Source organism: Amblyomma mixtum, chromosome 9, assembly GCF_055824585.1.
Source record: "Amblyomma mixtum isolate Tamu chromosome 9, ASM5582458v1, whole genome shotgun sequence".
NCBI classification, from domain to species: Eukaryota; Metazoa; Arthropoda; class Arachnida; order Ixodida; family Ixodidae; genus Amblyomma; species Amblyomma mixtum.
Window position 1 is genome coordinate 116,274,132 of NC_143020.1, and position 15,375 is coordinate 116,289,506.

A 15,375-nucleotide genomic window follows, 5' to 3' on the forward strand; every position below is an offset into this window, starting at 1 on the left:
TACAGCAAGCTGATCGAAGCTGCCTTCATAGCAGCATTTAATTAATCGTTAAGCTCAGATTGCTGCTTTCTTGTGTACAATGGTGGTAGTTCCAGAGGGGTGCTTGTGGTTGAATATTTTGGGCTTACTTTTTCCATTTTTGTCTCTTTCAAATAATGCAATGATGCGCTTAATTGGAATATATCTTGTGGTTGATCTACTCCACTTCTGTATCGTGGCAGCGCATTGAGACTCTGAACAAAAGAGGGAGACAGCATACACAGGGTTGTGTCAAGGGCACAAACAGTGTTAAAGCATACTGTTGTATGTAACGCTGTAAGCATAGTAAGTATGTGGGTTTGTACTGACTTGAAAAGGGTTTTAACGCTATAGGATTGTACACAGCGAGATAACAGGACAGTGCAGCCAGATAAAGCTGTTCCATTGCCTAGCTGTGTCTTTTTTGCAGGGGTAACACCCATTTTATGCAACCTGGCGAAGCTTTGACCATTGTTGCTCTTATTAGGATGTTAGGTAGGTACTATTGCAGTGGTTCTGTGCCTGCTCAGACATGGTGCTTGCGTGCATGCAGGTATGGAGGCCCCTACCTGTGTGGCCACTACCACAGTCTCCTGGGCTTCTTCCGAGGCATGTATGTGCTGCAGCCGACGGGCTTCCTCGAACTCGAGCTGGCCGATTGGAAGAGTGGGCGCATGTGAGTGCGGCTGCCTTGCTCTCTTGCGTCTTGATAGGGACCCACGTGAATCTGTTGTGGTGCTTAACTTCTCAGAGATCCCCCTTGTGGTGATGATACACAAGAGGTGAACTTGCATACAGAGGTTTTAGTGGGGTGACACTACTAGATGCATGTTCCAATTTTGGGCACAACCCGCGACTTCTGTTTGTCCTCACTGTCCTTATAATGAGTTAAGGACAGGTCCACTTCTGAAACTGACCAAGCTCCTGGGAACACTTATTTCTGAACTCATGTGCCTGCTCTGTGCAGCAGTTTTTGTGCAAGACGTGTGTGGTGGTGTGTAGGTGCGGTGCAAGGATAGGCAAGAGGATGTAAGCTGCCTTAGGAAAGACATCATAGTTTTTAACAAGTGGCTCTGAGCGAATTGCGGGCTAACAGTACACAGCGGTACCTGCTCACTCGTTATCGTTCTTTACAGCTCTATGTTTTTGCTAAAAGACTCTTACTGAGGGGTTTAGAGGACATGTAAATGTGCCCATGACTTCGTTTCATATCGTCACAACAGCATAATATGTGACAGCTGCCGTTGTGCTTCATCTTTTTCGTGTAGTTATTGGACTGTCTGATCATGCTTGCAACTACGTGTTCTTGCTCCAAGTACATGGGTCTGTTGACCATGCTCTCGCATAGCAAAATGATGACCAGAAGTCACTGTAGTGATGGGCAGTCTGTGGGGAAAATGCTTCAACTGCTAAAAACTGGCTTCTAAGAGTCACCTTTAAGACTGGTGCCCCCTGTCTGTCTTGTTTTAGGTTCCGGGTAGCAGCCGTGGACCATGGTCTGTTCAGCTTCGTGGATGTGCGCTTCCGCGAGTGGCCCATCATCCTGGTGACCAACCCCAAAAGTGCCGTGATGGCCATGCCCTCTGTGGAGCCCCTGCATCGCATATCGCACTCGACGCACATTAGGTTGGCTGCGCGTTCATGTACAAGTTGCTCGCCTGAGATTGTGGAAGCAAAAAATGGTACACGTCACTGACCAACATGCAAAAAAAAATGAAGAAAAGGAAAGAAAATATTTAATTGCAATAACTTAAAGGTTAACTTAAAGGTTAACAGAAAAAAAAAAAGATGAAAAATGAGAGTGGTAAAGCAACCGGCCGCCAGTAATGCAATGCAAGACTTGGCGACTGCCGTTAGTGGTCACAGGAGTGGTGCACTCTGTGCGCACAGGGGCAAATTTCGCGAATATTGGTTTCTCTTGTTGTGCACAGAGGGAGCCACACATTTTTTCTTCTCGTTTCCTCTCTAAGTTATGCTGCTGACCCCATAGAACTTGGAAAAGTATCCCTAACGGCAGTCACTGTAAAAATTGGTTTTACCCTACTGGCCTAAGTGGCAGAAAGACAACGGAGGTTAACCATGTTGAAGGTAGCAGTGAACTCGAGCATCGCTTTTCATGAAAGGCAGTGGTTTCATTTTATGCTGTAACTTCTCGACTGTTTGTGTAGGGTCCTGGTGTTCTCGCCGGTCCCGGTGTCAGAGGTGCGATGCAGCGTGGACGATGGCCACTGGGAGCCCCTGAAGCAAGTTGCCCAGGGTCCCCTGTGGGTTGCCCCTTGGGACACCCAGCAGATTGCACCTGGCACGCACACCCTCACGTGAGACCCAACTTCAGTATCCCTTCCCTCAGTGCGCGCACCTAGTAGCGTTTGTTTCATTGTCACAGTTGGCCTTTGTACTGACTCATCATCATCATCAGCCTGACTATGCCCACTTCAGGGCAAAGGCCTCTCCCATGTCTCTCCAGTTAACCCTATCCTTCGCCAGTTGCGGCCACCGTATCCCCGCAGATTTCTTAATCTCATCTGCCCACCTAACTTTCTGCCGCCCCCTGCTACGCTTGCCTTCTCTTGGAATCCACTCCGTTACCCTTAAGGACCAGCGGTTATCTTGCCTTCGCATTACATGCCCTGTCCAAGCCCACTTCTTCCTCTTGATTTCAACTAGGATGTCATTAACCCACTTTTGTTCCCTCACCCACCCTGCCCGCTTCCGATCTCTTTACGTCACACCTATCATTTTTCTTTCCATAGCTCGCTGTGTTGTCCTTAACTTAAGGTGTCTAAATGCACCTTGTAAAATGCTTGTTTTGGCTGGCTTGTTCGTGCTAAAATGTCACTCTGAGGTGGTATTTGGAGCTTGTTTTATACCACGTTTGGTTGGATACCTTTCTGATTTAGTTTGAATAATTCAGAAATCAGCTTCGTGACAATGAACCAAAACAAGCTTTCGCAAAGATAGTACCGGTAACCACCATATGCATTTACCATTGTGGTGAATGTGGTAGAGAGTGGGGCGATTGTGCGTCTGGCTTAAAATTGCTTTTTGTTGGGTGTGTGCAATGGGAAACTTGTTGGTTGATCTGGATTCGAGGAGAATCTCCTGACAAAAAGAATTACCGAATGATTGTGCTTCTCGGTAATGTGATTTTTTGGCACACCTGCGGCAATATTTGAACCATAGGTAACCGCACACGGAAAATGCAGTGCCAGACGGAAGCGGTTCTGTGTTTCGCCTTAGGCAGCACACCACGGCCTGCCACCACTGAGCCTCTCCTTGGGTGAACGGATGATGGCACATGCTATGTGCGTGCTGCTGCTAACGCACGTGCTACTCTGGTGTCATCTCTTGGGCTCCATGGAGCCCGTCATCTGGCAATTGCCATGCCCTCTTTCTCTGCTTTCCTCCTCGTGCCCTCTTATCTATCGCAGTACTTTTTGTGCTCCATGTTCACTCTCTTACGTCCTCCGCTGTGCTGCGCATTCACTCTGCCTGTTACGCCTTGGCCGACGGCAAGGGACACTGCTCAACTCACTACTGTGCGCTTTAAGAACTGTGCTGTAAAAGCAGTCTATCTAATTGTTGGAAGAAGATGTAAAGCATGAAATGCATTGCAGGAAAGGCATAATGTTTTCTAGGATGGCTCATAGGTGATGGTACTCCCATCCCATTATTGTTTAGGCCTTCTAGCTCCTGAATGTGCCCCCGTCTTTGTCCGCTTGTGTTCTCTGTGATGGGCGGCACATATGATCTCCCTGGCCTCTTTCGCAGCTTGCTCAGCCCCCACTCTCGAGTGCTTTTCTTAACTTGACAGCGTGCTTGGCTTTCTTCTCTGCTTTTGGTTTGTAGCATGCCACCACGTTCAGCCGCTTTTATTAGTTCTGGGTGGCCCATCCGGCATCTGGCACTGCTTTTGCTCTCTGGCATGCCATAGCTATACTGTTCCAGAAAGTGCCGTACCAACTATCGCACCTTTCAATGTCCTGCTTGCTTTTATTTGTTTCAAAAGAACTAGTGGGTGTATTCACACGCTGCTATTCTGAAACTCAACCGACATCCAATCTCAGTAGTTCCTTGCAGCTCTACTAAAGTTGCTATGAGTGCAAAGGTGGCGTTCTGATGCTGCAGAATGTACCAGTGGTAATATGAAGTGGGCATATGAGATAGCGGGTGCTAAAAAAAAAATAGTGTGTTTTATAGTGTGCACTCATCCACACACTTGTCTAGAGTGCTCGAACAGCGCCATCTGTTGTACATTTATGACTATCGCTGGTACCTGGCAGGCCCAATGTAGCTTTTAAAGAATGAGGTGTTAAACAAGATCTGTGGGAGTGTGCACGCATGATAAGGTCTTGTTTCGAACGCTACGCTTTTTATAAATGATGCAAGTGTTTCCCTGGTGCATTTTTTGAGCGCTCTGGACAGGTTTGTGGACAACTGTACTTGTGCCAAATGCTATTTAAAATCAAGACTTACTGTACGCTCGTGTTACATGTGCTATTTCCTTTGTTTAGCGTGAGCGTGGCTCTTGGGTACTCTAAAATATTGTTTCCAAAATGACCATTGAAGCACTACTCCTAGCTTCGGACTGGATTCTTTGTTGTTACTGCTGTTTTCAGTATGATCAGTGGCCATAAATTGGGCACCGGTCCTTTGCATCGTTGCTTGCACTTCTCCTATAACAAAATTTACTAGTGATAAATTTGCTTTATTGTTTATTCAGAGTGATGATTCTGTCACTTCGAGGCCTAAAGTGGGGCATCGATTTGTTGAAAAAAAAGGATTCCCTTTCTGACAACCAGATGGCACCACTGAGCAGAGCCTATTGTAGCTTCTTCGTTAACATACTCTGAACTAAATTTTGAAAAATGGTGTAAGATCTCTCAAAATTACCGTGTTTAGCGTATGCAAGTGTACATGCGCTTATGGTATGTAGGAATTTACTCTTTTTCTAACCGTACCGATGCATGCCACGAGCAGTCGACATGCAAAAGTCGAGGCATGGAGGAACATGTTTAATGCACTGTCCTGATTGGCTGAGAAGGCCTCTACTTTTGGTAGAGCTGCGAGGAACTTATGAGGTGGAGTGTAGTCCCAACCAACATCATAAATGGGTGTCCCGATGCCATGCAGGGTGCAGGCCATGGATCCAGACGGCCTGTGGTCGGATGCCCACGTGGTGACCTTCTCCGTGGACGGCACCATCCCCTCGCATGACCTGGCCATGCGCATCCTGCTGCAGGGGGGCATCAGGGCGGTAGGGACCCACTGCATCTCCCTCAGCTCACTTAGAGCAGCCTTGCTGCAGTTATTGCTGAAAAGTTGGGCACTGTTGCATTTGCTAACTGAAATGGTCACAGCCCCATTATAGCCTTGTTTAAACAATTTAAAAACAAAGTCAGTAAACAGTGTGCCTCTATTAGGCACCTGTAGTTACTATTCTTGTGATATTGAAGCATTCTATATGGCCAACTAATTTTTCTTATGAATAGCAGAATTATTTTGTTTACTTGGAAGGTGCGTTTTAGACTGTGGACTGCGTGTTGTTTGACTTCTGTGTTTGTTCTGTCTGGTGAGTGTGCTAAATGATGTTTTTTCTGCTCATGTTGTTCTCTTGCATTTTTGCAGTTGTGCCATATACTTGTTTTATACGGCAGCAGCACTCATGTTACAAACCATAAGCTCATGTTGCCTGTAGCCACCTAGCAATGGCCTCTTAGGGCTATGATCACTGACAAAACATATTGTCACCAACAAGAGCATTGTAACACAAACTGGCCATTCTAAACCTTTACTTTTCTAATTCTATTTATTTTATTCACCATATGTACAGTACACCAAAACCTGTTGGGCCCATAGCCGAAGCTAGTTGGCTTGTATGACCATGCCTTAAATACACATGGTGATTGAAATGCACACTGTGATTTGTGAGCATGTGAGCCAGAGAAAAAAATTAATAATGGAATAGTTATAAGAATATAATTAACTGGTGTCAGCTGAAAACACTCCTCTTCCACCTTTGCCTGAAAGGCGCACATGTGCGTATAACTCAAAACGACCTTGCCTATTTGCAGCTGCGGGTGCTGTTCATCCTGATCGTGCTGGCCTGCGTGCTGCCCATGTGCTGGATCAGGGCAGTCCAGACATCAACATGGCGTAAGCATCCTTGCTTCCGGCTGGGCATGTCGTTTGTTTGGTCTTGTTCCGTTTGGTACTATCGCCAGTTGGAATTTTTTGGGTATGTTTCTCATTGCCCACAATGACAACAGTTCCTGAAGTCATGTCATAGAGTGCAGTGGAGGAGGTGCTTTGTCTTCAGCAGGAGTGTAGTGAAAGGGAAGCGTTAAGACAGACAAGTAGGCTGTCCACTAATTATGTGTAAGAATGCATATTTGAGAGTGCACAAGAAAATAAGGGCATGGGTGAGAAGAGATCAGGTAGGCCAGGAAACTGCACTCTGAAAGGCCCAATGTTGTGCAGGGAAAGAAGTGTGACAGACAAGCTAGGCAAACTTAGCAGCCATTTTGTGTGTATACTAGGCCCTTTTACGGTTACAAGTGTTACACTATATAACGTGGCTGTTATATTGTCACATGTTATACTTTTATAATGTTACACTGTTATAACGTGACGGTTATAAGTGTTATATCAACCACAGCTTGGAACAAATGTGGTATCGAGCTATGGATAGTGTAATGGGGCTACCTGAAGCTGTGTGGCACCAGAACTGTTACTTACATGTGTGACGCCTATAAGTGTTACCTCAACCACAGCATGCACTATGTGCTGTATCTAACTTGTGCATAGTGTAATGAGGCCACTAGAAGCTGCATGGCACCAGAAACGTTTATCATTACAATTGTTATTTGCATGTGGCGCTTATAGGTATAGCATCAACCATAGCACAGGCTGTACACTGTATCTAGCTTGGACACAGTGTATCGGGGTTACCAGAACCTGTGTGGCACCTGAAGATGAGGCTTGCTGCTGTAATGCGGAGTGTTTTGCAGTGGGTCCTCCTGATCTGAGTGCGGAGCGGCTGTGCTGTGGTGGCCTGAAGAGGCGCCTCCACCTGCTAGTCTCGGTGGACGTGCTGTTCTGGCCCCTGGTCTCCATACCCCTCTACCTGGCAATAGGTACTGCTCGATCACTCTACTGGCATTAACATTGCAAAACGTGCTGGCATGGGCGTCCAGAAGGGGGGCGGTTGCCCCCCCCCCCCCTGGAATTACAAATATTATTTATGCCCTAGTAGAAAACTACAAACCTACCACCTCCCCCATCCCCGGACATCGGGTGCAACCCCCCCCCCCCCCCCCCCCCCTGGAAAAAGTTCTGCGGACGCCCTTGCGTGCTGGTGCACATTAAAGATCAAGCAGTTCTCGCTTCAGAATTGAACTGGCTAATGAAAAGTGTACTAGATTTACTCGCATAATGATAAAGGATAATGTGTTTTATTTTGTGTGTTTGAAAGCTGTGTGTACATTGAAACTATCGGGCATGTTTTGTTAAGGTGAAAGCCTTCAATGGCTCATACTCGTGAACATGACTCTGTCCGTCCATCCATTACATCTGAAGTGAAAGTCGTATCTAGTCATTACTAGACGCAAGTCATTACTAACTAGTCATTAACCGGAAAAAGAAATCCTAAAATCTTGTGCATGGCGTAAATCGAACCACCATCCTCCCGTTCCATAGCTGAGAGTGCTATGCTACACTGACTTCCCGCCAACACATATGCTGTTGTTCTTGTCTAGTGTAAGGATGCTGTAGAGCGTCGTGGGAAAGGCTTTCGCCTCATCGCACTTTAGATCACCAAAGTGCCCCCTTGAAATATTTTGCTTGTTTGCTCGCCTGGTATTCATAGCAATAGCTGTAAGCTTAAGGCACTACTCTTACTTAATCTACTTAATCAAACTTTACACAAGTTCCCGTAGAAGCAGCTGTGCGAAGGCAAGATAAGTGATGGTCCTCAAGGGGGGACCCTGGTCTTTGAACAATTTTTTTTATTAAAGGTGCCTTAAAAAGGTATCTGAACTCGTCTCTTTGCCGTGGGAACTCAATCTACACGTTCCCAGCATTCTTAGAAACTTTGACTTATTGGCCTGTGCAGCCTATTTCCCCAATTAAAACAAATTAATGTCCGGCTCCCGCCTTTTATTTTTTTTAATTCCCCGCATTCGGTGGGAGGAGTCGACCATTGCATGGAGTGCCCTTCAGGCAGTTGCGTGGGGACATTGCTTTCACTTTTATTTTGTTTCTTTTAGGTTTCCGTGAATAAATAGATCCAGTCAGAGACAACATAGCTGCAAATTAGGCCCACGGAAATGAAAATACGAGCGGACTGTTTGCTTTCGCTGATCACTACATATCACTCCGCCGATGGCAGAGCGGCAAGCCGCCACAGGACTGGATCAAGGGTTGGTCGACTCCTGCCACCGTTTGCGGGGAATTAAAAAAAAGAAAGGCGCGAGCCCGACTTTAATCCAATTTAAATTAGGGAAATTGGCCTCAGATGGCAATAATTCGAAGTTTCCAAGAATGCTCGGAACATGTAGATCGAGTTGCAGTGGTAAAGATACGAGTTCAGGTTCCTCTTCAGTGCACCTTTAATGAGTCACAATTATGCGATCTGAAGGGAACATGTAGGTATTTTTGTGTGCTGATTTTAAATGTCATTTAATTTCATGTGAAAGAAGTCCTTGTGCAATTATGCAATATGTTATGCAAGTAATTTGGAGAGACCATTTAAGAAACTTCCCTGCAGGGAACTTGCTGAAATGCATGTCATTGATTTGTCTTAACATGAGGGAGTGCAATAAGTGTAAAATTGTCATTCTGTCTGTCATGGAAGTCGAGTTATGGGGTTTGGAGTTGCTGCTTCAGAAATTGGAAGAAAAGCTGGTATCCTTGTTTCTGGAGTGGCAGCTTAGAAACCTTATAACTCAAGTTGTATGATAGGCAGGATGATAATTTTATCCTTATTACGCTCCTTGATGTCAAGACAAACCAGTGGCATATATTTCAGCAAGTTTCCTTCAACGAACTTTCTTTTATTTTTTTATTCATTTCTTTTACCCTCAAGGCCTGGGGCATTACAGAGGGGAGTGGATGATTCGAATAAATACAATACAAAAAGAGAACACAAAGCAGACAAGTCAATGATTTACACATACAATTCTGGCTAATGTTGTTCGAAAATGAGGAATGTTTTCAGTGCTGGCAATCGATCCGGGAAGATGGTTCCAGTCTTTGGACGTTCAAGGTATGAAGGAGTTGCTGCATGCTTTTGTCCTGAACGGTGCAATTCCAACCTTGTGTGCGTGGTCCAGACGAGATGAGGTGTACAAAGACGAAGGGATGAGTGCACCACGAATCCTAGGACAATGTGAAAAAATTTATGAAATAAGAAAATGCGTGAAAAATTCCGACGAGAAGCTAATGAAGGTAGGCTTAAGATGTGTTTCATTGATGATGTACTAGCAGTGCGATGATATACTAGACGATATACTAGTGCAATGATATGCTAGTGGGGGTTTTTTACATAGCCAGAGTGGGTTCGCTTATTGTGGTGGTACCACTTTTTATTGCTCTGCATTTACCCAGGACCCTGGTTTGTGGGCGAGATGGTGGAGGGCCATCTTGGTGCCTGCTTTGTTTGGGGCATCTTAGTCTACGGCACATTCCTGCCTGGCGGACTCGCCTACTTCTACGGCATGGTCTTTGTGAGTGCAGTCCCTTTTCTCTCTCTCTCTCCTCTCGAGGTGCTTAATTTGACGGCACAATACGACACAAGCGAAGGAAATAGAAGCGCTTGTTCCATTACGTCTTTTCTGTGCCCCTTTAGTTGTTTTTTGCCTATGTGCACTTTCATGACAGAGTTTTCATGACATGACTTCCATGACAGGGAATTTGCCTAAAGTTCTATGAACGTACGAAAGCAGAATTGCATGAACGATAATGACGACGATGAAGACAGAGAATTCTCTGCATCTTCACGCCATTGATGAAGACTACGATGTGCAGTGCACAGCGCGAAAGTATGTTGCAGTTAAACTACATGAGGCGTGATAGACTGTGGCAATAGCCTAGTGCTGTCGTGCACTGGCCAGCGAAACTGATTTCTTCGCACTGCCGCAGGTTCGAATTCCAGTCGTGGCAATATTTGCTTTATTTACTTTTATTTATTTATTTCACTTGGCACAAACCCGCAAACATCAACGCTCGACCTGTTTGCTCTTTGTCCTCGTCTTTAGCGCTGTTTATTCATTATGCCACAAACATTGCAAGAGCTTGCTTGGAGTTTGCCCATTGGAATAGTGCTTTTGAACTAATAGGTAACAGTAAGAGGTGAAAAATGTTTCCGTATCAGTAAAATTTAAGGCTTACATAGCCCGCACAAGAAAGCAATTTTTATCAACTGGCCAAGGGCAATGGCGTGCTACCTATGACAGGTCCAGACTGCCTCTTCCAAGTTTAGTGATCCCGAGGGATTGCACTGCTTTGCAACAAAAATCCAGTTAGTAGTGGGGCTTGTGTGAAGCCTTGCTAACCCTTTGTACCTTTTTTGTGCGACACCTGAAGCAATAGATCCATTCCTGCGAGCTTAATCCAATTCAGTTCGAACAGACTGCCACGGTGACTTCGCGGCTGAGGTGTTCAGCTGCTGATCCCAGGGTCGCAGGATCAAATCCTGGCCGCAGCAACGGTTGTATTTCGATGGACGCGAAATCCACAAACACTCGTATGCTGTGCAATGTCAGTGCGCCATTAAAGAACCCAAGGTGGTTGAAATTTATCTAGACCTTACGGCGTCTCTCGTAACCCATGAGCAGTTTTTTGAAAAAAACCTCGTATATCATTCAGTAGAGTGGAGAGCTGGGCAGGTCTACCATCTTGAGGCAGTCTTCGGAGGCAGTCTTCGGCAGTCTTCAGATATATATTGGAGGTCGTGGGTTTGGTTCCCACTGGCGGCATTTGGTTGTTTTTTCTCCTGCTTTTCTAATCAATTATCTTTAAGCGATAACACATTCAGTAATATTCTCCATTGATCAACACCACAAAATAAATAATTATAAATAAAATCCCCTGTGTTCCTTGGTTTCTGTGGCTGTTGGCTTCTCTTAAAAATGTATAACGAGCCCCTCATTCCCCTTCACTTGTCTGCTTAATATATATATATATATATATATATATATATATATATAGAAAACAGTTGCCATTCAGCGCTGTGTTAGTCTTCCTTCCCGTCCTTTTTCTATCTTTGGCTTTGTGCCTTTGCGCTGTGTACTATGAACTTAATTCGAGAGTACCAGCTAGCCTAGCAACTAAATGTACTGAAATACCATATACCTCTAGATGTCTTCAGGTATACCATCTTCAGGCAGTTCTAACAAACATTGGTGGTGGTGTCTTGCAGATTGTGATGTGCTACGTGCCACTAGTGTGTTGCCTGGGCTGCACACTGTGGCAGCGACGCGAGGCGCTGCGCGCGGGCACGGCCAATCCCGCCGTGACCGCACTGCCGCTGGCGGCAGTGCTTCTCCTCCAGGGCCTCTGGGCGGCCATCTTTGTCCTGGCCTATGGCTACCTGGCACTGGTGATGGGCTTCCTGCTCGTGGGCGCGCCCGTCATCTCGGTCGTCTGCTGGCAGCGGGCGCGCACGCTGCCCTACCACCGCCTCGAGAAATTCGAACGGTTCATGGGCGGCGCTGCGGCCAACGACGGCTCGCGCCCAGCCAACAGCAAGGCCGGCTCCAGCTGACGGGCGCCGTCCGCTTCTTCCATTCCAACGCCGTAGCTTCCCTTCGAGTCTCCCCTAGTCGCGGAACCACCAAGGAGCCCTTTCCTAATTAGAGCGCGGTCTCGCAGTTTTGGAGCGCCTTTCCGCGCTGTATTTTCGTTCAATGTTAAAAATGAATGAGTCAGGGTTGTGCGGGGCTTCAATTGTGGCTTCAGCACCTTGACTGAAAGGAAGGGAATGCTGGGAAAGAGACCATGTTAGACACTGGACTTTGCAGTGGCTAGATTGAAGAGTTGTGGACAGTCGGGCATGTACCCAATAACTTACTGTAAGGGGAACACTGCCCTGAGACACCCAGCTTACCCCGCACGACTTCAGGGAATAAACACGGCAGAATGGAAGGAAGCGGAGTTCGGCTTCAGCTGATGTCTTGAGCACAATCAGACTTGGCTGCTACAGGATTATGGGAAGTGTGTTGCGTGTTAGGCATGTTTTCATCTGGAGTTGTTGGGTGCATATTGTGAAGTTGATGCACACCGATTGAGCCTTTGCAATGCATCACACAAAATTTGGCACAATAACTATTTGACTCCTGACTTGACGTGGATGATTCCATGTAACTTAAGTGTTTAGGCATGGTCAGGGAAACGTTAACTCTGAATGCTCCCTTTGGTGCACAATTGAAAACGCACTAATTGTGAATGACTTGTTTATACGTAAGTGCACATTGCACTTAACAATGTGTGACTGCATAGGTGTGCACTGGTTGTGCAGTCTTGCATTCAGCAGTATTGGGTCTTCATAGACAATGGTACGTTATGAAATGATTTAACAGTAAGTTGAAAGGAAATGCGTGCACTGCAGTAGTCATAATGAATGATTGGCGATTGTGTACATTTTCCCAGAGCCACAAACTTTTGCATTTGTGTGATGTCACAAGGGTTGACAAGTGCATCAGAGTAATTATTGGAAAGCCTGTTACCTAATGTTAATGTTTGAAGCACGACAATAATTCTATTTTTTGAGAGACCACTTACGTTTTACCAAAGAGAAGAGACCACTTTGGTTCTTAGGTTGAGAAATTTTATGAGGAGGTTTGTTGTACTCGACTGCTTTAGGCATTGTAGTATTTTGTAAGCGGGCAATTTAGCTGTCTGTATCCAGTTTTGATGAACGAACCAACTCTTTTTTTTTGTCCAGTATTTGATGATCCTAAATACCTGGCGGTATTCAGTGCAAAAAAAGAACATGTTGCATTTAAAACACCTGTCGGCCTGTCACTTCAATGGTCTGCTTAAGTGCTGCCAAGAGACCTCACGAGCTTCTTGAGAAGGCTGTGATGGGAGTTGCACGTTGGTGCATCGTACCTACCATACATCTATTTCCATTCACTGGCACTGCTGCTGTTTGTGCAGCAGTGCTGTACTACTCATCTAGGACTCCAAACAAGAAATGCTTCTTAGATAGGAATGTTTCCGGCGCTGCTCACATATGAAACTGCCGACATGTAGCCTACTTCCAATGTTTACAAGAGTTGGTTACAACCCTAGCATGGCACTGAAAAGTCACAACCCTACCTAGCAGTGCACATCAATGCATCATTCTGTCAGCAAACCCCTCAGTGATACTCTTTATACGTCTTCAAAATTGTTGGACTGAACTGATATCTGCTCTGCTGGAGTAAATGTCATTTTTATTATTTCAAGTTTCTAAAGAAGTACAGATTCTAAATTTTGACTGCAGGTTTTTTTTGTGTGTGATGATGTGTAAGACATTAGTGCGTATTGATCACCGTGTGGTGTGCACATGACTGGTAAATAATTTGATTGGATTTCTTCTTCTTTGGTTGTTTCGGTTTCAACTGCCGCATGGTGCTTGCGATGTCAAGGTTCAGTAAAGGCAACGTGAGCGGTGAAAGAACTGCTGTATAATAGCTGGTTCTTTGTTGAAATTGCACTCTAGAGGCAGGTTGGCTTAAGTGTTGTAGTTGACCCAAACAATGAAGCTGTAGTCATATCGCAGTTTTAGGTGTCATATGACCTATACTGACCTTGAATGAAATCACAGCTATTTTTCAGCCGTTAAAACCAAAATGGAACCAACATGACAGAATAAATTTCATTCATAATTTATTAGCCAGTCATAGGTGAATACCACAGGGTGATCCATGCATACTAATGGCTTGCACGTCTTGCAAATAAAACGCAAACAAAAATTTGTTGTCCATACTCCTTCAAGAGACACGTATTTGAGACTAGTATGTCTTTCGTATCACTATTCTGGCGAACCACAGTGACATGTGGTGGTCGTTTCAATATGAAGCCACGGATGCTGTGTCGCACCCACTTTTCAACAAGGCATTACTTTTTCCATCAAGCAGCAGCTGCTATGCCTGCCAGGCCTAATTAGTTGAAGCATCATTCTTTGTTAATTACTGAGGCTTCAGTCACTATCATTACTGTTTGAGTCTGCTAGCTACATGGCTGGTGATGAACTGTTGTTTGAGCTTCTTCCCTGGAGAACTTGTTTGGCGTTCACTTATGACACTGAGGAAAAACTGCCGCAGCAAATGTATCGGTGGTAGTGAATAGTAACAGCAGAGGCTCCCTTTCTTAAAATGGGTCTGTAACGGACAATGACTGAAAGGAAGCGTACACACTGGGCATTGCAGAGGGGCATTCGATCGCAAGAATGATGCAACAGACTTCCTAGTGTCATTCCTCAATGGCAGCAAGTGCTTCATTGCATCTGTGATGCAATTTGTTATGTTTGCACTTACCTAGATGATATTTTTGATGCTGCCTTGCATTGGTTTATGGGATGCCCTTGGAGGGGAGGGTGGTTCCAAGAGCACACTGCGTTTGTAAGCTGAATAAACAAAGGTCACCGTGGTTTCGTATGTGAAGCATATATTGATGATCTCCCTCACTGGGGTATCTGGAGAACGGGTATAGAATTCAGGAACGAGTCTCCTTTGAGTGTATCCTGGTGTTGTACCAATTGTCAGTGCATAATGTGCAGCAAATTACCGTATTTACTCGAATGTAATAAGTTTTTTTTTACTCGTAATAGAAGAGACAAGTCACTTCTCGTGTTGCAACTGAATCTCATGCAGAGGTTATTGGAAACAATGTTACGTATTATGTGTCATATAGGTTGGTGCCAAAACTTTAAGAACCTAGAAAGAAAAAGTTGGAATTCTTACAAATCTATCAATGAAAGCTCAAAACTCATCACCAGAGACAGTGCACATGCTTGCAGAGAATGGACTGGACGTATCCACATAAGAGCTTATTTTATTCTTTTAAAATTCGGCAGACACACACACTGCCTGCAGCGCCGCCAACATTGTAAGTTAACTGCAGTAATCCTCTACAACGGAAAACTTGGATTGCACATGGAAAAGCATTGTTGCTGCTTTCCTCTGTCTGACACACTTTTCATTGACATCAAACTCTCTTGCTGCCATGCATTGTTTCAATGCCTCCGAGCCTAGGATGACTGGTTGCATAAATGGTGCCGATAACAATCTCCAACCTTCAGTATGCAAGACTCTCCGCACAGTTGAGTGACTGGGAGAAATTGGGCTTTTTTTACGACAAGGCCTCAAAAGC

At 45.2% G+C, this 15,375-nt stretch overlaps 1 protein-coding gene across 2 annotated transcripts in view; it reads left to right on the forward strand.

The window, feature by feature from the left end:
- Positions 1 to 15,375, forward strand: part of LOC149330891 (transmembrane protein 62-like) — a 37,042-nt gene that overhangs the window by 5,870 nt on the left and 15,797 nt on the right. The window contains exons 7-14 of one of the 2 annotated variants that reach the window (XM_089561606.1): positions 572 to 694; positions 1,489 to 1,644; positions 2,187 to 2,336; positions 5,152 to 5,275; positions 6,093 to 6,174; positions 7,029 to 7,154; positions 9,625 to 9,743; positions 11,438 to 14,660. In XM_089561606.1, coding sequence (XP_089417732.1) covers positions 572 to 694; positions 1,489 to 1,644; positions 2,187 to 2,336; positions 5,152 to 5,275; positions 6,093 to 6,174; positions 7,029 to 7,154; positions 9,625 to 9,743; positions 11,438 to 11,782 — 1,225 coding nt within the window. In that variant the 3' untranslated portion in view covers positions 11,783 to 14,660. Of the gene's footprint in view, positions 1 to 571; positions 695 to 1,488; positions 1,645 to 2,186; positions 2,337 to 5,151; positions 5,276 to 6,092; positions 6,175 to 7,028; positions 7,155 to 9,624; positions 9,744 to 11,437; positions 14,661 to 15,375 lie in introns of those variants that run through there. The other variant, XM_089561608.1, reaches the window with a different exon arrangement.